The sequence below is a fragment of the Manis pentadactyla genome, chromosome 3 (assembly GCF_030020395.1).
Source record: "Manis pentadactyla isolate mManPen7 chromosome 3, mManPen7.hap1, whole genome shotgun sequence".
Lineage (NCBI taxonomy): Eukaryota > Metazoa > Chordata > Mammalia > Pholidota > Manidae > Manis > Manis pentadactyla.
Genome location: NC_080021.1, coordinates 192045507 through 192071841, shown reverse-complemented (window position 1 = coordinate 192071841; position 26335 = coordinate 192045507). Strand labels below are relative to the sequence as shown.

Here is a 26335-nt window from a genome sequence, read left to right as displayed (position 1 = left end):
ATAGATACTTACTGAAATTGAAATAGAAGAAAAGAAAATTTCATTTTATATTTACATTGTACATCATCTGTTACTATAGAAGTAAAATGGGGGCTTGACAGATACATAAAATTTCATAAAAATTTTTAAAGCATAGTTTTTTAAACTTACCTAGATATTTACCATCTGTTCTAGGTTAGTGGATAACCTTTGCCTTTTTTACTGTTTCCACATGTTTATTCCATAAAGTTTGAAAATTGTAACAGAAGACTGTGAAATTTGGTGCCCAGCGACACTTCACAATGTGTAAGGGTCAGTGATAATATTTCCATCTCCATAGATGTGTCTGAGAATGAACTCAAAGAGCTTCAGGAAATAGGCCTAGGACTTCTTAAACTCCCTGAGGAATACAGTCAAAAAGAAAGTTTCAAAGTGTTCAGGAAAGGGTCAAGGGAAGTGGGTAAATCCCTGGAAGGAGGCTTTATAATGAATAACTCTGAAAAGCTGCCTAAAGCCATAAAACATCTGTGGATTTTTCATCTTTCTTATTTTGTCAAACACAATCCTTTAGAAAGTTTGTTATATTCTCAGTCCACAAGTCACATCTGCATATAGTAATTTTCCTAATTGTTCCTAAATTTTGTGAGACTGACCCCACTTCCTCACTGAATTAATGAGTCATGAGCATAATGAGCCATGAATAGCCAGTGTCAGTTACACAAGCTTTGATTTTTCACACAGTCATTTTCAGTTTGAGCTGACGGAATTGTTAACATTTTTAAATGCTAATGGAATCACCAAAAACATGTTTTTTTCTGCATAGGCTTTTAGACTAGAAAGATCATTTCTCATGGCAGACTGCATGGACATAATTTAAGGCATAAGGGATTTTATTCTTCCTGGGTCCCTGCACACCAGAGCAAACATCCATCATAATTAAATATAGACAAAAACACTTTGGAGCCAAGTTCATAGCATGATCTTTAAGAATTTATTTGCAAGTTGTTTTATTAAATGTAAGTTATTTGAAGCAATGATATCTGATATATCATCTTGTAATAACTTCATATATACACGTTTGGGTGACGGCCTAGCTCCTGAAGTTGAAAACTAAGTAAATGGCTATTTAAAAAAGGATAGGTGATTCTTAAAAAGAGAGATATGTTCATGTACACAGAGGAGGAAATAATGGACTCTTTTCAGAGACTTGGTGATGAGGGAGAAACACTGGAATTGGATCTTGATAAAGGAATGAGAGTTTTCTGGTTTGGAGCAAATTCACTGGCACAAGAAATGGCATCTGCAAATTCACCAAGACCCGAAAAAGAAAGTTAGTGTGACTGGAGCACACATTGCATGTGAAGAGGATTCGACATGATATGATTCTGGAAGAGTAGTTAATTTGATAGCATACCACAAAGGGCTTTTATGCCAAGCTAATTCATTTGCATTTTGTATGCATACTACATGTCACTGGAATGGCAGAACATCAGCCATGACATATTTGTAAGATCATCATGCTGTAACAAATTAACCCAATAAAGTAATATAGCAGTAAGTTCTCTTTTTTAAAAAAAGTAATTTTAAAAATCAAATTAATTTTTAAAAGTAATTTTTAAAAACCATTAAGATATAAAAATTGTTATTATTTTTAAAAATTGGTTTTAGTCTTGCTTGCATTTGCTCCCTTACTGTAATTTAAACAAAGACTGGTGAAAGCAATAGGGACTTTGGGGACTTGCTGCTGTTCCTAGGGCTAAGATTTGCCTGTGCTTCTCCGAAGGCCCAGTGCTGATGAATCTGTTGCTCCTGGAGAAGAGCTCCTGGGTTCTCATAGCCTGATCACAGGCAGTTTTCCGTTTCTTGAGGAATTCCAAATGCCTAGACACTGATAGACACTTCGTTCCCCTTGGCTAAGAGGTTCCAACCCTTTGGCAAATTAATCATAGTCCTGAGAATTATTCTACTTCCTTAGCAGGCTTTGGGAATCTGCCTTGCTTCTTTGAGGAGCTTCTGCAGTTCAGTTCTGTTTCAGGCAGACAGTGATGAATTCATTTATTCATTCACAAACATTTGTGGAGCTTACTAATATTAGGTGAGACCCTTGGCTAATGCTGGAGACATAAAGAATAGAAGACAGAGGCCCTTCTGTCAGAGGCTTCTGACCCTCTTCTGTTCTCTCACCATGAGAGGTTATGTTCCCCTAATTATCCATACTTTTTAGTCATTTCTTTGACCTAGTTGTTGGGTTATCATTCTTCATTGGGACAGCAGCCCTCCTACTAGTGGTTTTCCCTCTGGTATTAGTTGGTATTGTTCAGCCTCCCTCTCAGTTGTCCCTGAAGAATGGCCCATCAGGCTTGAGGCTCCTTCCCTTCCAAGGTATGTTCATCTTCATGCTCACATGGTCAAGCAGTGCCAAGACTCACTGGCCTATCAATAACAGTAAGTGTTGCTTTATGTATTTGTTCTGCACATGTAATTCAGAACCTATAATGTGCCAGGTATTGTGAAGCACTAGAAAGCTTCAGAAAAAAAAATTAAAACAAATGTCCATTCAAAACACGCAAGGTATACATTGATGACAGTCCTGTCCCCATTACCTTCCTGGTTATTAGAGGAGTTCCAGAAGAACTTGAAGCTTCATGATGTAATTCTAATTTTGGATACCCTTGTCCACCTTTGCAATGACTTAGATGGCATTATGACCCTGGCAAAGTTGTTTAACCTCTGGAAATTTTAATTTTCTTAATTAATATGAAGATTCCTTCCTTGAAAAGTTAAGTGGCATGCCTAAGGTCATTCAGCTAATATTTTATAGGGGAAGATTTAAACCAGTTCATCTGAATCAAATTCCAGGCTCTTTCAGAATTAATATAAACCTTCCTTAACTGGGATCCCATTACTTTGTAATGCATTTTCTTTCAACCAAAAGATATATAAGTTAGGAGGCATGATTACTCAGGTACAAGCGTTTTTGACTTAAGGACTTCAACTGAGCCAAACCAGTGAGCCTGTGTGTTTTAACATGTACGAAAGAAATGCAGTTGCACTGAACCTGGAAGCCAGGGGCTGGATGCTGGTGACACTGGTTCCTGGGCTCTGCAAGAAGAACCCATGGTGGTAGGGTGACCTCGTGTGTCCTCCACTAATCCTAGGGTAGCTTTCTGTGCAATCAGTGCTTTCAGAAAACACAGGCATTGGTGTCATGAACCTTAGGGACTGACACATAAGGCCTCTGTTTTCAGACGTGTCTGTTAGGAAGCCTTGCCACTAGACTCATTTGGCTGAAATTCTTTTAACTTGACCCCACCTCTCTGTTACTTAAATCATGCCACGAGCTGAATCTGAAGTTGTCACCGCTTCGTGGGGGGCACAGTAAGGAACACTGGAAAATGTGTATTCCCTTAGGACTCTGTTTTGGTTAATGCAGCTCAAATTTGCTTAACCAAGCATCCAGCATGTATTAAACTGTGGAAATTTTCCAAATTAGGAGAGCTTCCAAGCTTTTATTTGCCTGAAAGGAAATTGTATTCTTTGTTGAGTTTTTTTTTACTTTGTATGCATCTACTATAAAATTTGGAAATATGTCAAAAATAAAAGGTATGAAGATACAGAGGGCAATACTGCAGCTCTACTCTGAATTCTAGCTCTGTCTCTTGGGCCGTTTCAATCTCCAGACCTTGTAACTCTTTAGATGGATGCTTAACTGGTAAATACTGCAAAATGTCTCATTGCCAGGGCTGTGCTAAGCAAAGTGGGAAGGGCTATGAGCTCCTGGACTAGTGCTGGAGGCAGCTGCAGAGAGATGGAATGAATTAAGGTGAGGAGGCATACAAAGCGACAAGAAGGCCAGGGGGTGGGAACAAACCGTAATTGTGGAGAAGAGTCAGGGTTCACACCGAAGAGCAGAGAGAAAGACAAACGACCTGAGAGTACAGAACAGATCCAACTACAGTGCGGGAGGGAAACACAGGAACAAAAATGTGCCAGGGTGCCCGCCCATCATGCCACATGAAAGCGGGAGAAGAGAGACTGTATTCATGTGTCCGATTTCTTGATATAGGGGCTCCCTCGCAGACCAATAGTAACACAGCCCAGAAATGTATATTAAAATGTGACCCAGTTACTGTGGAGAATGTCAAAATCCATGCTTTCACAGATTTATGGTCTAGAAAATCAAAGATGGAGCCAAACAGTCGTATTTGAGGGTTACTAAGGAGGATTAGAGAGGACAGGTAAGGAGTCAGTTTACATGGAGCTCAAAAAATCATCTCCACTTACTGTTCGATATGGAGAGCTCTCCTATGTATGGGGAGCACGATCAAAGCAATGTCTCCTGGCAGAACTGAACCACATGGTAAGCTCTGTGGCTACGATGGCAAATTCAAAAGGGAAGGAGGCTCCAGGGAAAGAGGCCACAGAGTGAAAGCTGGACTTGTAACAACTGGCTGTGCAGATAGACAGAGTTTCTCCAGGACTACAAAAAAAATAAAGGGAGGTAAACAGATGACGGACTTCAGAGGATAGTGAGTGGGGGCCAAAAGTAGAACAGAAAGGAATTAAATTAACTAGGGATGGGTAAGAGCTAATTCAAGACAAGAGCTCTTCTTAACAGGACAGAGTATTGACAATTCCTTTGTACAAAGTCCACCAAAAGGAGGAACAAGAAAGAGAACAGGAAACTCAGAAAAACAAAATAAGTGAAAGAGCAATAAAGGAATAATGAGATAACCGTAGATTAGCCTACATGCCAGAACCTGTAAGAATAGAGGAAGGGAAATAATCTACAGCCTGAGGAAAAGACACAAAATGAGAACAATTTAGGGAATAAGAGGAATTAGAAAAAGTTTTGAAGAATTAAGAAAAAGTCACACACATGGATTAAAAACCAAATATAAATGGCTTATAATTTCAACAACTGGAGATCTGTAGAGGTTGTGAAAGTTCAGAACTGAGTATGTTTTCTGAAAGACGTAGGACTATCCAAACAGAGAATAGTTTGGGGCTCTTCAGTGTAAAGAGCAGAAAAAAAGCCTACGTAAGCATGAGCTTGTGATAAATGCAAAGGCCTAAGACTTTGGAGGGTGTGAGGTTTTGATTGGAAGTCTCATTACATGATTGTAGACATGAATCACAGGAAGAGAAGATGAGATTTCTGAACAACAATGGATCTTTTCCAAACTCTCCTTCTCTCCTCTCAGCAAAAGGAGAAGAGAACACTTAATGAATATCCCTTTGTCTCATACTAAGAGGGTTTTATTGAGCTTTTCTGCTACAGTCGATAGATCTAGAGCTAAATTAAGAGTGACCAAGAAATAAATATTTAGATTCAGTGCATAGGAGCAAGTAAGCCTGAAAGGAATTAGGCAGTGCTGGCAGGAAGGCAGTTGAGAGAAAGTCACTAGCAGTAACATAGCTGAAGATTTCTAATTAGGCAATGCCAAAAAATTGAAATTAAGTTCTCACAGGCTAAAATCTTTCACGGAGCTTTATGGAGGATGAAGAAATCCCTCATTCCTCAAGGGGAACATATTAAATATGATGAGATGATCATGGGAAAAGAAATTCAGCTCATTTTTCAAGACAGAAGAGAATGAGGATACAGATTTTTTTTTAATAATACAAAGAAAGTTCCCAAAGGGAAACATTAATTTTAAGGCATTACAGAGCAAAATAGATATTCCCATGTACAGATATGATTAATGGAAGGCAACAGTAGGGGGAAAAAGGCTAGAAAAATGGGCAATTTTAAGAGAAATAAGCAAATGAGAGAAGTAGATATATAGAGCTAAGTCAGTGAGTGAGAAAAAGATCAAAGTAGAAATAATGTAGAAATATGACCTATAAACAGCTGGGCATGGAAGAAGATACATGAGGACGATGCATTTAAACAATACAAAAGTAGATTCATATGTCATCACCAGAATGAAGACTGGAGATAATGGGTCATTACCAAACCAGTTTAAAAGCAAGAAAAGATGCAGATTTATAATAAGTATAAAAATACAATACTATTTAAACTCTACATGTTTGAATAAGATAGAAGAAAAATCAGGGAGCAATAGGTTAAAAAAATCATTTAAGAACATGACAACATTATTTGTAGTGGGACATTTTTATTTAACTTTAGTATATTTTAGAGCAAGTTTTAAAAAAGTAAAATCAGTACATGAATAATTAATCAGGTAAGTTAAGATAAACCCTGCGGCTAACATTCTATTATTAAAAAGAGTGCATGGACACAAATATGTCCTCATCCAAAAAAACTAGGAGAGAGGTAGGAGTAGATATCAAAAGAAGGAATTAACAAAACAAAACAAAATTAATTGAGGAGAAATCCTCAGATTAGTATAAATGATATTATATGTGGTTTCTATAGCAACAAATTCCCAAAGAAATACTATTTGCCAAAATTGACCCAGAGATATGGAAAGCTTAATAGAAGTGACTGAAAAAGTGATTAAAGAATTACTATTTCTTAAAAATGTCTGGCCCAGATAGTTGTTTACAACTGACTCCTGAAAAGTCAAGTGGGAAAGCAAAACAGTAAACATACCAGTTGGAACTGATCGAAGACATTTCTTATGAAAGTCCTTGCTTTCTATACTTTTAAGAATACCTTCTGTCCAATATTGGAAACAATACAATAAAACTTTCCTCCAGTAATTATAGGGCAGAGGACAATGAGATCTGTTTTTTACATACCCTAAAAGAGAGTAATCAGAAGAGAACTTTCACGGGCTCTCTTGTCCCCATTCGCCCATCTACTTGCCTCTGGGCCCTATAGTCTCTGCCTTTTCTCGTGTCCACCCTTCTCTCTCAACACTGCAAAGAGTACCACCTCCACTTTGACCTTGAAGCACAATCTCTTCTGCCCCCTCAAGAGCATTCTCTCTCTCTCGGGAATTCTCTCACTTCTCTCCTACATCAACAATTGTTCTATTTTTACTTTATCATTACCATCAGCATAAAGCCTGTGCTTATGTACACATTATACACACACATGTATCACATATATGCATGTTTATACATGTGCATGCACACACACATTAACTTGTTTTTCCCCTCCACCTTTGTTTCATTTTCCTCCTCTTTACAGCATAAGCCTCTACAGAATATTCTCCAGTTTCACTCTTCCCATTATCCCTTAGGCTTCAATACTTCATTGAAATGACTCTCCCATCTCTAAAGCCAATGATCAGTTCTCAGTCCTTACTTTATTTGATCTTTTGGAAGCATTCGACACAGTTATCACTGCCCCCTCCTTGAAACATTGCTTGTATTTGGCTTCTAGAACTCAGTACAGCCTGCTTTTCTCTTACATCTCTAATTACTTTTTAGTTTCCTTTGCTAATTCTTCTTCAGTTGTACTGCTTCCAAGTGTTAGGGTTCCCCAGACTTAGTCCTTGGGACTTCTCATCTGCAGTTATTCATACTGTGACCTCATTTGGTCTTCTTAAATACCATGTGTAGAGTGATGGCTCCCAAATTTGTATCTCCAATCCAGACCTCATTCCTGAACTCCAGACCATCTCCAACTACTGTCCTACCTGACATCTCCATTTGGGTGTCTGTAAGGTATCTCGAGCAACGTAAGCAAAACTAAAATGCTTGCAGTCCTCACCCACCTCAAACCTGATTCTCCTGCAGTTGTCTTTATCTCCACTAACGGCAACTCAATCCCTCTGGGTGCTCAGGGCAAAATCTCTGGTGCCATCCTTGCCTCTCCTTTTCCTGGCAACCATATATGAGCCATCAGCAAATCCTATCCGTTTCAGCTTCAAAATGTACCAAGGTCCAGCTAATTCTCACATCTCCACTGCTACTACCTCAGTCCAAACCACCATCACTCTCCTAACCGGTCTTCCCTGCTTCTGCCCCTGTCATTCTCAACATAGCATTTGGATGACCCTGTTAAATGTAAGTCATATCATTTCTCTGCTCAAAACCTACTAGGGGTGTTCCATCTCATGTGGAGAAGAAACAAAGTACTCACAGTGACCTACAAAATCCTGTTCTCCCCAGCCTTATCTTCAGCCTCATGCCCCTCCCTCCCCAAGATGTTCCTCGGCCATCAGCCTCAGTCCCACTTGAAGAAAGTTGGGCTTGTTGCTCTGTATACAGGAAACACCGTTGACCCAGGTCCCCTGGTCAGCACCTTCCCCTTCCTCGGCTCTGCTCGAGTATCACCTTCCCTGAGAGGCCCTTCTTGGCTTCTAATCTAATCGCCCATCACTACCCACTCTGCTTTATATTTCCTCCTTTGCATGTACCACTATCTAACATCATGTACATATTACCTATTTACCATTTTTAGTATGTCTCCTTCAGTAGACTTTAAGCTGCATAGATTTTTGTCTGTTTTGTTCACTGTTCCATCCCCCAGCACCAAGAGCAATGCCTAGCATATAGTGAGTAATCTTGAATGGACAAATGACTGAATGAGTTAAGTATTGTTTTGTTAACATCTTTGTTCATTTGTTTTAATGAATAAGAGAATCCTTTAATTAGTATCTGAAGTGTCATATACAAATGTGGCCTCTGAAATATATCTTAAATATATTAAACACTGATCTGGCTTTTGAGACACTGAACTGTCTCAAAAGCACTTTTTACCTAATTTGCAAAGTGCAAATTTTATGCAACTTCTATACAAATCAACACATATTCTTCATTAGTGACATAATCGGGAGCTTTTGCAAAAGTAATAAGTTAGCTCAGAGCAAATTAGCTAATGAGTTTCATTCTTTTGAGCACAGTGGTATCTTGGAAGGTTTGCTGTTAAAAAAGATACATGCCTGAACTGCTCTGTTAAACACTGTCTGTGTGTAAGGTCCCGTGCTAAACTAGGTTCTCATAGAGTGAGATCTGGGGCCTTACCGCACCAGGACAAGGCTACTGTAGTGCTGTTCTAAGTGGTCTCCTGGTCACTGTCTCTTCTTTCCTATATACACATTTTACCTGTGTACAGGTCAATATTACTATTACAGACCTCTGGTTATATCACTACTGTGCTCAGAAATCTGCATGGCTTCCCTTTTCTTATAAATAAAATCCAATCTCATAAAAGTCATGACACTTCTATAATTGCAATTGGCTTTCCCTGTACTATTTTCTCTTATTTTTCTTCTCTGCTTTCCCATCATATTGTGGTGCTTACTGGACCCCCTCACATTTCCCACCTCCTTACTTTCCTCATGATATTCTTGAATCTGGAAGATTTGTTTATAATTCCTGTGTAGGCTGGAGCGGTAGTGTGATCCGCATGGAGGATGGTGCTCATATTGGTCCCAGGAACCCAGGCTCTAGCTTTCTATTAAAATAATGTAAGAGCACTTTTCTCCTTTTTTATACCCACATTACTCTATGGGCCTACATCGAGCTGATATTCATCTAACTACTCCAGGTCTTTTTATACGACCTTCTGTCAAACTGAGTTTCACATATTCTTAGTGTGGTTTGTGTACTAAATGCAACCCTGTGCATTTGGCCCCTTAAAATCACTACTTTTCTTTATGAAGACTATATATCTCTTGATTAAGCCATCTTCTCTCCACGTCTGCTCCTACTTTAGCCCTTGCCACTTGAATCCCCTTATGAAACAAGCAGAGAGGGAGAAAAGAAGTGAAGGAGGGAGGGAGCATTATTTCTCACACGTGATGTTATTCTCAGCCCCTCCTCCTTCCAATCCATTTCCTACAGAGCTAGCAGGGGAAAAAGAAAACTTTGTAAAATCAAATCTGATGATCATGTACCCCCACCAAGTCAAAATCCCCTCAATAGCTCCCCATTACCTTCATCGTGACCTCAGGGCCTTTGGAATTCATTCCCCACCCTCATCTCCCGCCTTCTGTCTCACCGCTTATCTACCATCGTGCAGCCTGATGTCTCTGTCTCTGGTTTTCGCCCAGGCATCTACCTGGATTGACAGCACTGGTGCCCAGCTTCTCTTCCTGGCTGATTCTAATTCCTTCTTCAAGACTCAGGGCTGACACCTCCTCCTCTAAGAATCCCCCCTGGCCACCCCAGAGGGCAGTGTGCAGGTGCCCTTGCTTGCTGTCCCCAGGGCACCCAGGTTCATCTCGCTCGCGATGTTCTTTGCACTGGTTGAGAATTGCCTGGTCACTTCTCCCTCCCCATCTCTAAGCTGTGAGCGCCTTGAGAACAATGAGTGTCTTTCATCTCGGTAACTCCAGAGCTAAGAACAGTGCCTGCTGGTATGTGTATCAGTGCCTCACCAATAAAATTATTCCTGATTTTCCTTTTGCTTGTCCATCCAGACAAGCCCCAGTCTGACAAGGGTTGCCCCAGTCTGGGGCAAAATAAAAGGAACATGGTAAAAATTTGTTTTAAGTGAAAGCAAGATTTCCTGCTTTTAATATTTTAACTAACACAGTGAGCATTTAAACTTTGCTGTGCATTATTACATTACAAAGAATAAATAGGGAAGTTGACTATGACTAAAAGCTATCAATGAGATGATTTCACTTTGCCCTCTCTGTAAAACTGAAAATAAAATATAAGCAGAAATAATATGTCATAAATGGGGATTCTCTGAGACCTCATTTCTCGACGCGAGTTGTATGGTGAAGTGAGCACTGGGTTTTCTTGTCTGGGAAAAATTGAAGATTTGTAGACCCTGATTGATTTGCCTTTCTGTGACAAATGAAGGCCTCAGAGATAACAGCATTGTCCCTCCACTGTGGCCATCTCAAATGTTATCTTAACATTGATAACAAGGAATAGGTTTTACTGGAATGAGGGAGTTACATAATCTCTGAAAGATTTCTGAAGACTTGTTTTCTGAGACAACTTAAGTATATATTTATTACTAGGCTCTGTGTGCGTGTGTGTGTGTGTCTTTTAACAAACCTAATAGAGGTTGCTCATCAGAAGCACAGCTGTAGTCACCCTTCCTTTATAGTACCTAAGTAATTATCAATTGATTAATCTGTATATTTTAATGATTTGGTTCCCTACTTCTCTAAAGAAGCAGAAAACTGTTTTAAAGTCGAAGATAACTGAGATTTCATTACTTGTTGCAAAATAGAATTCACTTTAAGTGGCAGAGCTCCACTGGGGAGAGCTTACGTGAATAATTACCCTTACACGCAATCTACCAAAATGAGCAGTTTCATTGCATTTAGTGATAGTAGCATCTTCAAATGTGATTTACATTTATATCTAATGAAAATTAGTACATTCTTCATACTTTCTGATTTTTCTATGTCCCTCCCGTGGCAGCATAGCTTCATACTACTTGTATTTGGGTTTGTAAATTACCCAGTACAGTAATGTTTGTGGCAGGCAATGGATGAGTGTGTTTTGCTGAGAACCCAGACTTGCATCATCTGATGCCTTAAAAAAACATGCCATGTTACATTCCACATTTCAGTGTAGTTCCTTTTCTTTTTCAAATGTGTCTTGAGTACCCTCTATGGGTTTGTCATAATGGAAGTACTTGGTGTCTGCGACTAGAAAAGTTCTATTAGAAGACTAGAGAAAGTGACCTGGGGACAGCCTCTATTGAAAAGACTTGCATGACATTAAATAGCTACCATACCCGAAACATGGGTTCTATGTCAAAAGGTGTGGTATGTACTTTATTGTGCCGTGGTATATGCATATATTCCCAACCCTTGCAATGGAGGAAGTATTATTTTTTTCCATTTTGCTGACGAGGAAACTCAAGCTTAAGAGTTTAGTAAACTGATATCCAAGGAAGATGCTAGAAGGTGACTGGACCAATATTCAGACACATGTTTATCTGAGGGTTTTTTTTAAAACAGAAGTCTGGGCTTTTATTCTGACACAAGGCCATAATTAAGAGCACACAGGCGCCACAAGCTGTATGTTACCTCTTATTGTCTTATCTCCCCAAACTTGAGGCTGCAACCAAGCATTTTCCTGTCTTGTCCATATCAGAACATATACTGACAGTGCCTTATTCACAGGGTTAAGAATCAGTATATCATTCAGTTGGCAATTTTCCTTCCTTCAACTTCTGGCAGAAGCTGTCTCTAGAGTCAGAGCCAATTGTTTTTCTCTAATGACTTAGAGGGAGGGTAGCCTGAGGCTACCCTGAGATCTATCTGCAAGTCTGTGTATCATCATCTTTGTCCCATGGCTAATATCCAACACACAGCTTTGACTGGCCTCATGGGGACAGATGTGTTGATTGTTCTCACTTTAAAAGGAGAAATGCTGATAACATGATTCGGCTGTTTTCTAGAATTATGAATGCAATTTTTAAGCAATTATAAAAAGGATATCGTATACTTGTTAAAGCTCATTCCTTGCACCAAAAATATATTGATTGAGCTGATTTACTTGCAATCAAAAATAATAGACCATAGAAATGAGACACGTTAAAGATGCTAAGAACCTCTATAGCTTGGGAAGTTGTGAGAATATATAATTAACATTTTATAACAGAAAATAATAAGCATACCCCTTAAATAGAAATAAAAAGATTTGGAGTAAGATCAAGAGTCAATACCTAGCCCAGGTGTTAGACCGTGAGGCTGAGACCTCATTCACTCAGTGAAATAGGACTCCTCTCCTAGAAAGAGCCCAGATGATTAATTCCTAAAGAAATTAGAGGTAGTGCCCTTTTTAAAATTAGACTTTCTTTTTATGAAGGGAAGCAAAGATGAGAACTGCTTCCTGCCTTTGGCCTTATTTCTCTTCCTTACTTTTTACCTTTACTCCTCTTTGCCAGGTTTCTAGCCAACACCACTTTCAGAGGCCTCAGTGGTTCCATCAGAGTAAAAGGTTCCACTATCATCAGCTCAGAAAACAACTTTTTCATCTGGAATCTACAACACAACCCCATGGGAAAGCCTGTGTGGACCCGTCTGGGCAGCTGGCAGCGGGGGGAGATCATCATGGATTATGGAATATGGCCAGAGCAGGCGCAGAGGCACAAAACCCACTTCCAACACCCACGAAAGCTACACCTGAGGGTGGTGACTCTGATCGAGCACCCATTTGTCTTTGCCCGGGAGGTGGAGGAGGAGGGCCTGTGCCCCGCTGGCCGGCTCTGTCTGGACCCCATGACTAAGGACTCTTCCATGTTGGATCGCCTTTTTAGCAGCCTCCGTAGCAGTAATGATACAGTGCCCATCAAATTCAAGAAGTGCTGCTATGGATACTGCATCGACCTGTTGGAAAAGCTAGCAGAAGACATGAGCTTTGACTTCGACCTCTACATTGTTGGGGATGGCAAGTACGGAGCCTGGAAAAATGGGCATTGGACTGGGCTGGTGGGCGATCTCCTGAGCGGGTCAGCCCACATGGCAGTCACTTCCTTCAGCATCAATACTGCACGGAGCCAGGTGGTAGATTTCACCAGTCCTTTCTTCTCCACCAGCCTGGGCATCTTAGTGAGGACCCGAGACACAGCAGCTCCCATTGGAGCCTTCATGTGGCCACTGCACTGGACACTGTGGCTGGGGATTTTCGTGGCTCTTCATATTACTGCCATCTTCCTCACTCTGTATGAATGGAAGAGCCCCTTTGGCATGACTCCCAAGGGGCGGAATAGAAGTAAAGTCTTCTCTTTCTCTTCAGCCTTGAATGTCTGCTATGCCCTCCTGTTTGGTAGAACAGCAGCCATTAAACCCCCAAAATGCTGGACTGGAAGGTTTCTGATGAACCTTTGGGCCATTTTCTGTATGTTTTGCCTTTCTACATACACAGCAAACTTGGCTGCTGTCATGGTAGGTGAGAAGATCTATGAAGAGCTTTCTGGAATACATGACCCTAAGGTAATACTTCGTTTTACTCTTTAATTGTCCACTATAACTCCATATGTAATGTTTTATGCTTTCGTATATCTCTGTCCTTTCATGTGACACAAGAATATCCTCTCAGCCATCTATAATCAAGTCTAAAAGTCTTTTGTGTGGATGAACTAAATATGTCATTGTTTCATGAAGTGAAAAAAAGTGAGGGAGTTTAGGGAGTGTTCTTTCTACAGATGGTAGCAACATCTGTTGGTGAAGTTTTTGCTTGTGTTATTTAGCTGTCTGACAGGATGGCTATCAGAGAACAGTCTGACAAAGTATTATTGTCACCCAAAGCAGACTTCAAACACTGATTAATGATTTATCTTGGGAATTAATGGAAATAGTAGGATCTGTATTTTAAAGAGTTAAGGACTTTTTCCCCATTAAAAAATAGTAAAATGGAAAGAATTGACATATTACCATCAGCTCCAAAGTCAAAGGCTAGATATCTGCACTCAGTGGGAGTAGTGCTGAACTACCGGGAGCGGCCAGATGAGCAAAGAACAGGGTGGCCTTATAGAGTAAGAAAGCTGTACAGCTGCCCACCTTGGGTTGAGGGAGGGTGCCAACAGTCACATCATAATGTCCAAGGACATTCAAGAAAATTGTATTGATTCTAGGCTGCCTATGATATCCTTGAAATCTGGCCCTAAGGGTAGAAGAAAGGAGGTGGGTGCAGTTCAGGTAAACAGGCAAAGCAGTGATGATACTCGAGTTAGGACAGCCATTCTTCAGACTCTCTGGATTGAAACAGAACCCCTTTCGATGACAGGGGTATGGAGAACCTAGTCCAGCCTTGTGGGAGCAGTGAGGAATGTGTTGTCAAGGCTCAAGGCAATTGGAATAGGGGTCAAGGGAGCACACCAGTCTTGATGGGAAACAGAATGCAGATCCAGAGCAGAAGCATGTTCCGGTGCATAGGACCAACCTAGAAGAGACTGGAGAAAGCTGAAATTCAGTGGGCATTCCCAGGACACACTGTGTTTAAAGCAATTTGAGCTAAGCTGAACATTTCAAATGGTGAAACACTCATGATGTCTTCCCAAATACTCCTTTTCATACCAGCTCTCAAGGTATTGAACCATTTACTATAAATTTCTATTAAACATTTAAAATTAATTTCACAGAACATCAACAAATAGGACATTTGGAACTGTCTTCTATTAAATGACAGAGTGCTCTAGAGGGCTGGTGGCAGCTTTAGAGAATTCTCATAAATGGCTTAGATTAGCATATGAGGTCTGTTCTGCAGACAAATGAATATGAGCTATTTGACCCATATACTGCAAACCTCCTGGTAAGTGACCTTCATGAACCTCATGAAAAGATTCAACAAACAGTGGCTCACTGACTAGGCAAGGAATTGCATTGCTTCTTAATGAACTCAGGGCTCTAGGTTATGAACTGGAATTCAGTGAACACAAATAAATTCTGTAGCATAAATGCATCACCCTAAACAAAATCTTGGTGATGTTTCGACATTCACGCACTGCGCTAGTATCAGCAGCTTCTGTTTACTCTTTGCCCTAGTACTTACAGATCTCTCAGAGGTTCACCATCTTGATAGAGGCTTAGATTGTTTTGTGAGAAAGCTTGCCAACATGATGTTTAAACTAAGACTTTAGGTAGAAACCATTTAATCCAATCCAGTACAAAAAACAATCTAATATATGCCTGTTGTTGTTAAGATTCCAGACCATTGTTTTAGGTAAAAAAGTGAACACAATACTGACTAGAGTTTCATTAATCAGAACAAAGGACTGCCAGAATTGTCATGGGTGCTATGTGTGAGAAACCTGAGATGATAATTATTTTAGGGAACACAAAGAAAATCATGAGGATAAACTGTACACAGCACTGAAACTTTGTTTTAAGGAAAAAGAAACAATCATTCCATCCCTAACTCCAGCAGAATAAAGAGGTGAATTTTTTGTAAATCTAACCCAACCCATAAGAAAAGTAAAGCAGAACTAGACAAAGTCAACTTTGTGTTACAGCTGGTAAGTTCTTAATTAAGTGGTTCAAGCCTAAAACAAAAACATTTTCAATTTGGGATGATAAATTTCTACTAAGCTTCCCCAAAATATGTATTTCTTTTCTGGTATTATTTCTGTGTTAAAGTCTCTCATTTATAGCTTTTTTTTTTCATATAAAGACACCCAGATTATTGGACTAAGCAATACTCAACATCTAGAGTTTGGCGAGTAATATTGGTGACAGAATTGTTCAGTATTCATCCAAGTATGTGGCATTATGCAGATGACATAATGTCCTCACCCTCCCACAGAGAGAGATGATCAAAATATATTCCCTACCCTTTCAGTCACTCAGGATTCATTCTGAAGTGTATTGTAGTTACATGAGCACTTTTCTCTCCTACCAATGCAAAATTCTTTGAGGGTCTATATCCTTGTCTTACCCTAAGTGATGTGGAGAAATTCAGAGGTAAATAAGTCAAGTAGGGGAGAAAAAAACAAGTTAGAAAGTTATAAATGCACCCAAGTTTAGAAACAAATGAAATAACTGGTCAAAGTTAGAGGAAAGAACAATCACCTTCAACTTAGTCCATCAGGGTAAAGCTTAATTAACAAGATAAAAATGAGGGACATTTTTGAGGAACACTCGGAAATCAGACATACATGTCAAGGGAGGAGGAATGGACATTGCAAACAGAGCAACAGAATCAGGTACTTGGAGGTGGAAAGTATAAAGCAGAATCAGGATATCTAGAGGAGTCCAATTCAGCCAAAGAGTATGTTGCATGAAGGGAGAGTGGAGATCTAATCTAAAAATTCAGTTGAGGTAGCAGAGGATCTTTGACTTCAGACTAAAAAAAGTGAACTTCATGTGACAATAGAGATCAATTGACATTTTTGAACAATGGAAAAGCACAATGGAACAGCATCCCTTTAGGATGGGTGCTTCGACAGCAGTGTGTAAAGATCAGAAGAGAAAGCCAGTGAACAGAGCTGAAGTAACAGGGATTGTCACTGATAGAAGAAAGATTGTGGTGATCAAGTCAGTAGGACTTGGCAGTTAATTGGGTGTGAGAGACACTGTCATAGCTTCAGAGCGGCAGACCTGAGTGTCTGAGATGATGGTACCATTCAAAGGAGCAGAAAAGTCAAGTCTACAGGCTAGAAAATATGGTGATAAGTACAGTTTCTTTAATGGCATTTTAAAATCTGTTTTGGAAATCCAGGCTTTGGGAAACATGGAGTCAGAGAGTTAGGAGTGAGTTTAATTTGGTGGGATTCCCGGGAAGAGAGGTGATACTGTGTATGAAAAAATTCTGGGGCACTGTGAGATCCCAAAGGAAAAGATAGTAGGGAGAAATATCTGTTTGGAGGAAAGCAACAGACGTAAACGTCCCAGTGTATTAGGATATAGGATTTGTGGAGAGATGAGGTGGAAGGTTAGGAGATAAAGGTGTGTTACAGCAAAGTCATGCAGACCCTTGAATTTTGACTTTTTGAGATGAAGACTGGTATTCCTACTTGCTATGTCTAGCTTCTTGCCAGTAGTTTATCAGAGAGGATAAAGGCTATTCAGTGCCCAGTATAAACCATAAGAAGTAGCAAGTTGTGTGTGTATATGTTAATGATGAAACTAGGTTAATATGATCTGCTTTTTCTCAGTGTTCTTCAAAATTCCATGTTCCTTTCTCAGATTCACTTGATCGCATTGTAGTTCTGGTCAAAACAACACGCCATTTACACAGGAGTCACAGATCTCCTGTGGTTCTCATAGGGCATTTGTTTTTAAGCTGTAAGTTGAAAAATAATACCCTCAATCTGAAGGAAGGTGTCGTATATGGAGAATTGGTCACACTTTGAAGACTCTCCACCCCTAACTCCCTGCGTGTCTCATTTCTTCTCATTCTCCCTTACTAGATATCAGGACAGGCCCATTTATGCCATGCTGCCATTCTCATCCCATCTCCACTACTCACAGCTCAGCTAACTCACCGACCTGTGCCTTGAACACCCACCTTCGCTTCTCTGACTGGTCTGTAGTTATCTTGGGATAATCTCCCCATGTCTGCCCATTACAATTACATGCCCGAAGACTTCAAGAATAACAATGCCCAGGCTTCCCTAGAAACATTTTATTAAGAAGTGTGCTCCCGGGAAAGAATGTCTTCAGCTTTTAGAGGCTATCTAAGCGCTCCAGACCTGGAGAAGGAATGCCAAAATTTCCAACTACTCTTTTCTTAAAACTAGTTCTCTGCTGCAGGTAATAGTTTAAGTTATAATAATAATGTTTTCTTTTTTGTGTGTATAAATAGTTTATATTTCTAGCCCCCAATATTTTTTTTAGTGTATCACTCTTGAAATCTAAACACCACTTATAAAATATTCCTATGGGAAAATATGTTTGGATTAAAAACCTATTGACTTAATAAGTAAGGTTTGTGATCTGTATTTATACCCAGTCCATCAATAAATTGAGTCTTTGCTGCATGCATATCTGTGAATATATCAGATAACTTAGAATGAATATAATAGGCTCCATTTTTCTTCTTGATCATAATTGTTAGCATACTGGCTATACATTTAATACAATTAATAAAACTGTTAAAGCGTTAGGAGTGTGAATATTTTATCCCCATTTCAGAGTTGAAATGCATTGGCTTCAGCCAACTACTTTGAATCATAAATAAAGTTAAGGCAGAAGGGTAGGCAGGACACCCCAACTGATGACTCACTGCATACTGCAGGAGCCAAGGCAGGGGGAATACCTTTTTCTTGTTTTTTTTGACATGGTCAGAAGGAAGAAGTAATCTTGCTGCTGGCTGCTCTTACAGGCAACCCCAAGGGAGAGGGACTGGCCTGCTGTGCAAATGAATTCAAGAGGACATTTCTATCCTCACTTAACTATTTTTGCCAGAATAATTTATTTTACACTAAAAGTGTAAATATTACTAAAAGTAATATATGTAGCTTCTCACGGCCTCCCACTGACTCTTCTGGGAAGCGTGCTCCACGCTTCAAAGCGGGTGGGCACTTGAAGCATGAGACCATGAAAGCAAGAATTTATGAGTGCTACATTTAATAGAGCTTATATGGGTAGTTCTCTGACATTAAACTAGCGCTATTCATTATAGGCAATGCAGAAAACAGAATAAAGTAGACAGATGGAAGCAAGTACCCATTGCCTCGTCCTCTGAAGTCATTTCCTCTTAGCACTTGGGGGTGATTGACAGAGGAATAGAAACTGCAATATTATTTTTATCCAGCAAAGTCTTCAGCTGGGTCCAAGATCTAAGGTGTGGACTCGGGCATTCTTAGACCCTTCAGGCCACTGGCATTCGATCTGCTGAGATACAAGACAAGATGAGAAAATCACTTCATAAATCGCAAAGTCCACTGGAAAATAAAGCCTCATCTCCCCTCACAGAGTTGACTGGGCCCAGTTGAAAGGATACATGAGCATTCAAAATGTGCTATTTGCTGAATTTTAATGGACTTTCTAGTTCTTCCAGCTTCTCATGTAAAATGCCCCCTGTAGCCCTGTGTCTTTAATATTTTTCACATAAGTGTCAGCTCCTTTGAGGGGATGAGATGCTAGTGTCATTTTTGTACAGGCAAATGATGCGGCTGCTTAGAAAAGCAGTCCTGGTGAACAGTCAAATAAATATTAAATATTAAATAGACCTGCTGTGAAGGCAAGAACAAACTAAAACTAGAAATATTAAAGGACACTGTCATAGTCTTAGCAGGAAATGATAAACATTTCCCAAAATAATAAAAGCCACCTTTATTGATCTTCATATAACAGCATGTGGCTGCCCAATAAAACATGTGAATTTATATAATAAAGACTGGCCTTGAAGAAGGTTGAGTGCCAGAACTCTAAGGCAGACAAGACACCGAAAATGGAGTTAGAAGTGAGGGAAAAGAAAACTGAACTACACCAAACTATGTGTTCATTCTTTAGTTCATCCAATAATAGCAACTTCTGTTCTAGGCACCATGCTAGATGTCTGGGAATTTAGCAGTGAGCAAAATGGATGCTGTCCTTCTGACATGGAGTTTAGTGGGAAAGAAATAAGTTAATCAAGGGAGCACATAAATCAAGTAATGACTTAAACCCTGGTAAGTTACTATAAAAGAAAATGCAACACAATCTGACAGCCTGGCAGGAGACCTGCTGTGCATATGGAGAATCAGAGAAGGTCCTGTGAGGAAAGAAAGTCTGGCTGAGATGTGAAGGATGTAAATGAGCTAAGGAAGAGGTGGGTGGGCTCTTAGGAGAAGAGCATCTCAGGGCGAGTGGCTGCACATGCAGAAGCCCCAAGCCTGGAGGGGGAGGGCTGCAATCGTGGCCACCCCATCATGAGAAAGCCAGGAGAAGGGGAACAAGAAAAGGATAAGTAATAAGGGAGAGGATTTGATCACCAGGCATTGTAGAGAAAATTTCTCAAAAGAGGAACAATCCAAGACATGCTGTCAGCTGAGGAGACCTGGGCTGCCTGTGGGCTCCAGGTTTCCAGACTGAAGGCATAATAGAAGAAACGTCCCACTCATTCTGCCAACAAAAATTCATAGTAGACTGGGGAGGCGTCTGTAAGAACTGCGGTAAAGGAAAACAATGTTTAATGTACAAAACATAAAAGATGGTTTGCATAAGAAAAGAATGTGCTAATGGGTGCGCATCGCTAGTGAATATACTAAAAACCACCGAATTATGCATTGTGAATAGGTGAACTGTATGGTGTGTGAGTTATATCTCAATAAAGGTATTTTAGTAAGTTTTAAACACACTGCCATATTACTGAAATTGGAAGACTGAATATTTAAAGACATCAGATTTGGCCATGGTTAGTTGGTAGATGTAAAGCAATTCCAATTAACATCCCAAAAGATGTTCTTTTGATTTGTTTGATGATTGCCCAATCTTCTAAAATGTATGTATTCAATTTCATCTTAAAGAAAAGGTTCAATGATTTGTTATTCTAGATATTGGAATACTTAATATTAGTAACAATAACAGGAAAGCTAATACTCATGGACCACTCCCACATGCCAGGCACTGTTGAAAATAATACTAATGTAGTGTCTGCCCCCCACTAAATAGTCATGGAAATTAAAATTATCCAAGTAAAACAACTTGCATAGCATCTAGCAACTAGAGGACACAAAAATAATAATGATAATAGTTAAAAGTTTTGTTGTATTTTAATATCAATGTTAATTATATTTATCTTGAACAATTCTCCCTGTCCCTCCGTCTCTCTCTTTCTCATGGTCAGTGTCAACTGGGTAAATGGCAAGATTCTCTGAATTAACTTCTGGGGCGTTTGGAGGCACTAATAGAGGATGTATTGTCATTGCAGGATGCATTTTAAGCATCATTCCTGGCTTCATATTGTTTCTTTTTTCTACTTCATCCTACTTTAATGTATTATGCTATTTTGTATTCTCTGTGACCTTTAAGCTGCCTTATATCTTTCCATGAACAAAGTATACATTAAGTAATGTTAATATCAAATGATAAATAAAAAATATTAATAGCAGTTCAGAAAAGAAATAAAATTGACCAATAAATATAAAAAATATTCACTCTAACTTGTAATCAAGGAAACACTAATTGAAACAGTAATGAGATGATTTTTACCTATCAAATTGGAAATATTACTGATAGTACTCAGTCTTGGTTGGAGGGCTTTAAGACTGACAAGAGTACACACTGCTATTGGGAGGGTAACTCGGTACAATATTTTCACAAATCAGTTTGGCCATTTGTATCAAGAGCCTTAAAAGGGTTCTTGCCCTTTCACCTCTTAACTTCCACTTCTAAGAATCTGTCTAAAGGAAATAACTTAATATACAGACAAAAATTTATTGCAGAGACTCACTGTAGTCTTATTCAAAGTAGGAAAACTTGGAAACCACGTAAATATCCAACAATAACACAATTCATTGTAATATTCCTATATGCTATAAAAATGGAGCCAATAGAGATAATTTTAAAGGGCTTTTAAAATGTCAAAAAATCAAAATATTAAAGTTGTGATATAATACCATATACTACATTTCCAGTTTTGTAATATGCATCTGTACCTTGTATACACAGAAGGAAATATAATGCAATATGAATAGCACTGATCTCTAAGTCATGTAATTACAGGAAATATTTTATTATTTCCATTCCTTATTTTCTACAATGTTCATGTATTATTTATGTAATGAGAAAGTACATAATAAGCCAAGTAAGAATGAGAACAATTCAGACATGCAGCCGGAGTCACAACAGCAATGTCTGCTCTGTATGCACTGTGCTGTGTACAGCCTTTTAAGTCCAGGAAGGGTGAGTTCCTCAAGAAGTAGCCCTCTCATAGTAAAGTGTTTACATGTTAAAGATGCTATGCTTTCCACAGAGGCTTTCAGAAGCAAATTTTCATTCCCACCCACTTTATTCATAGAACTTATCACAATCTGAAATTGTTGCATCATCTGTTTACTTGTTCATTGTCCCACTGTGTTTTGCTCACCACTGGATCCTCACATGGTTGGGTGAACAGTAAATGTTCAGTAAGTGTTGTTTAATTAATAAATGAATGAAAAATGGCAGCAGCATCAGACTAGGGATATAGGTTCTGTGGGGATTACTTTGCAATCGGTGCAAAATTTGGTAAGATCATTCAAAACCATTCTCATACTAGATGCTATGGAACAAGCCAAAGGAAAACCCCAATAAGGGGCAATGCACTATGATACAAAAGGCAAAGTCCTGGACAAACCTAAGTGTGATGTAGACCTCAGTCATGGGTTAGTCGTGTGACGCTTGGCAAGTTACTTGCCAGGGCCTCTGTGTCTTCATCTGAAAAGGATTAGAGGAGATAATGGATGTGAAAGATCTAGCTGAAGTTCTGATTCCATCCAGCACTAGATTATAAATTCCATGAGAGTGGAGACCAGATCTGGCTTATGCACCAGTATCCCTAAAGTCTAAGCATATGGCAACCATTCATTTAGATATGTGCTGGGTAAATAATGGGTTGGGCCAGGAAGCCAAGCAGAGGTAACCAACATGTGTCCAGTAGGTGAGGCAGAGGGCAGAAGCAGATCTCGTTTGTGATTGAAGAGTGTACCTAAATGAGGTCCAAGCTATGTCCAAGAGTGACCCAAAGTGTTTGAGCCATGAGATTGATATAAACTGATCACCAAGGCAAAGAAAACCTAAGACCACGATGCCCAGAGTGGAGCCAGCGGTCAGAGATGTAGGATCCTTGGCCAGGAGCATGAGACAGACGTACCGCCCCAGCCCAAGTGGTTCCGGGTCCCCAGCAGCAGATTGTGGGGTTGGGTCAGAGCCATTAAGTGGTCCAGGATCACATAGTACATGACATTTACTTGGAGTTGAAAAAAAATCAGTATTTCCCATTAATGTTCTTCAATTCTAAGAACTTAAGGGAACCATCAAGACTTGGCTGATTCTGGTTGATACTGAACAAATGAGTATGTGATCTGTTTGCTTCCTCACCTATTTCCAAAATACTTTTGTGATGGTGTCTTTATAGAATTTTTTAAATAACTCCAGCTTTATTACTTTAAAATAGATACAGTAATTCATACTAACTGCAGCCAAGTGTTTTCAATTAGACACCCTGCTGGGTTTGCTTTAATGAATGTCTAAGATCACTGCCTTTATTTGAATACAGACAGCGAATGTGCCAAATTCTTGCAAACCCTTCTCAAACTAGAAGAAAATTGGCTTATAACTTTGTTTACATTATTAACGTGCATAGCAAGCACTGTATTTATATGTAGTTTCTGTACCAATGATTATGTCAAATGTCTATAAATATTCCCATGTATCTTATATAATTATAAACAATTATCAGTATATATGTCTATCAACTGTGTTCTCACACATGCATTTATGTTATTAAAAAAGTTAGTGCAGGTTAAATGGACACACACTTGTAATTAGAACTGTTACTCCAGGTCACTCTTGGACATAGGTAAAAATCACCTGTCTATACCCCTCAAACTGCAAGTGAGAGAGGTTCCCACCCACTGCCTTTGTCCTACTGGACTCATCTTGGCTACTGCTATATGGTCTCACGACCATTAAAACCATTCTCATACTGGATGCTATGGAATGAATAGAAGCAAAGGACAAGTCCTGGTGTTGGACATAAAAATGTGGTGCAACTTAGGTTTGATGGTTTGCTCTGTGAAGAATCTCATTTTCATGCTTGATAAATAACTGTATATCTGAAGACGTTGCAGGCAACCCCCGAAGGGGCTCCTTTTGTGTCTAAAATACATGTCTTAGATTCACAAGCAGTGCAGATTAAGGTAAATGTTGTTAATGATTTAGCCTCAACTTGACATTCTGATCCTTAATCAGATCAGGGACACATGATCTAACCAACCAGTATATCCAGTGGCAAGCCTGGAAGCTTAACTGTGAGTTCAACTCCACTGTGAACTCAGTGTGGGAAATTCAGCCCACTAGGAGTCAGTTTTCCCAGTTTGCAACTGCATAAAAACTGCTCCAGCCAATTTCACGTGTGTGTGTGTGTGTGTGTGTGTGTGTGTGTGTGTGTGTGTGTGTGAGATAATGTGTGTGTTAGTATAGCTTAAGTTCAGAAGGATGTTTTGTCAGAATCCATTAATATTTTTTCAAACTCAAGAAGTGTACTTTTATCTTGGCATTTTAGTTTAGCTTCTGTCTAAAAAATGCCAAATGACAGAAAATTTTAACAGTGCCAAACAGAACAAGACTTATCAGTGCTTCCTTAAATTATATTTGAACCAGAATTTTTCATGCATAGATCTGAAGATATAGAATTAATGGAGGTGAATCTATTGGCAAATAAGAATATAAGTGAATATAAATATATAAATCTGTGTATCTTCTGTGTGTAAGTTTAAAATCAATCCTGAGGGTCATATATAAACTACATGGCTTCATAATAAGACCATAGACATAGTTACAGGAACAGAAACTAAAAATATCATCAATAAATAATAATGATACTGATATTTATGGGATCCCTGCTATGTTCCTGGGACCACGCTAACTGCTTTACATGGATTTTTCTCATTTAAATTTTACTGCATCCAAACAGATGAGGAAATGGGGTTCAAAGAAATGAGGTAACTTGTTGAAAACCAAATAGCTAATAAATGGTAGTGACAGGATTCACACCAACAATATCTGACTGAAAATTATTCCTAGTCAATATTTCATTTATACATGCAGTAAAAATGTCCTCCCCGGCCTGATTTATTGCAGACAGCCCTTTCCCTGGCCCTGGACTTAGTCTGATGAAGCTGCTCACACACGAAGGTGATGCAAGGGCAGAGACCACTGCTGAGGTGACCTTTGAATCTGTGCACAAAATCCATGATTGAGTATGGGATGCAGAAGTGAGAGGGACAGAGACCCAGGAAGGATTAACTCCCACCCACCCCACCCTCACATCACTCCTACCCTACCCAGGGAAGTTTCAGCAAGAACATTCCCTCTGGGTGCTCCATAAACTAGGAGGGAGCCATTTGGCTGCATAGTACCTCCTGCCACCCCCACTGTGGCACTCCTGTCACAGTCCCAGATGCTGCCCATCTCGCCTGGCAAGCACGCACTGTGAAATGGGAGCTTCTCTTCTCTTGGCCTGCAGTTAGGAACTTCCAAAAGAAGCTGAAGTATCTGTATGAACCCTGGTGCTAATTAATCTCCCCATTGTGAAATCCCTCACACGGTAACTGTACTCCACCATCAGCACCACTCAACTCACATATATGTTGTTCGAAGACTGATATAGTCACTGTTCATCAAGATACTGTTTATACCATTGAAAGGCTAGAAATAATCTATAGTCACCAAGAGACTGGTTAAAGTAGGGTACATTACTCCACTGGCATATAATGTTGCTATGAGGAAAAAATGCTGAACGAGATATATATTGCCAAGAAAAAGTAGATTGTACAAAATATGTATGTAAAATACAGTAGTCTGTAAATGCAGTCTTCTAACATTTTTAGTTTTACTGAATTGGCACTCACGTAAAAGGGTTGCTACCCACCCTAATATTATGATAAAAGAGGCACCTCAGATCGTTCTTCCTGGCACAGGTCCTGAAATTCACACAACAGCCGTTTCTTTGTTTTAAGAAAGTTTCCTACAAAAGGGCCCTATACATACAATGTATATTTCAAGAGAAAACAAATGTTTCTGTTCTCTGGAAAAGGTGAGACTTCTGTAAGTTTCCTATATGGGTTATTAATTTAGACTAGATGGGTCTGCTTACATAGAGAGCAAGGAAAATATGTACCATTGGACTGTTTAATGAATTTTAGGGAGAAGACACCAACCGTCAGCTTCATGGAAGAAACCAGTGGAAAAGGGAGGCAGCAGAGCTTCCAGCCCCCCTCACTCCCTGCTTCTCAAGGCCGAGGCCAGTTCTCCCCACGTTCAGACCCAGCCCTCTTCCTCACCTTTGCCCCCACAGGCTCAGGAATTAATCCTATTCTCATTCAGGAAGAATTTAAGATGCCGTGTCTAGACCCTTTCTCCTCAGAAGTGTGGCCTAAGGACCAGCAGTT

The 26335-nt window shown here is 39.5% G+C and overlaps 1 protein-coding gene across 1 annotated transcript in view; it reads left to right on the top strand.

The window, feature by feature from the left end:
• The window catches only part of GRIN3A (glutamate ionotropic receptor NMDA type subunit 3A), a 140213-nt gene that overhangs the window by 48864 nt on the left and 65014 nt on the right, over positions 1-26335 (top strand). The window contains exon 3 of the mRNA XM_036888524.2: positions 12704-13751. Coding sequence (XP_036744419.2) covers positions 12704-13751 — 1048 coding nt within the window. The remainder of the gene's footprint in view (positions 1-12703; positions 13752-26335) is intronic.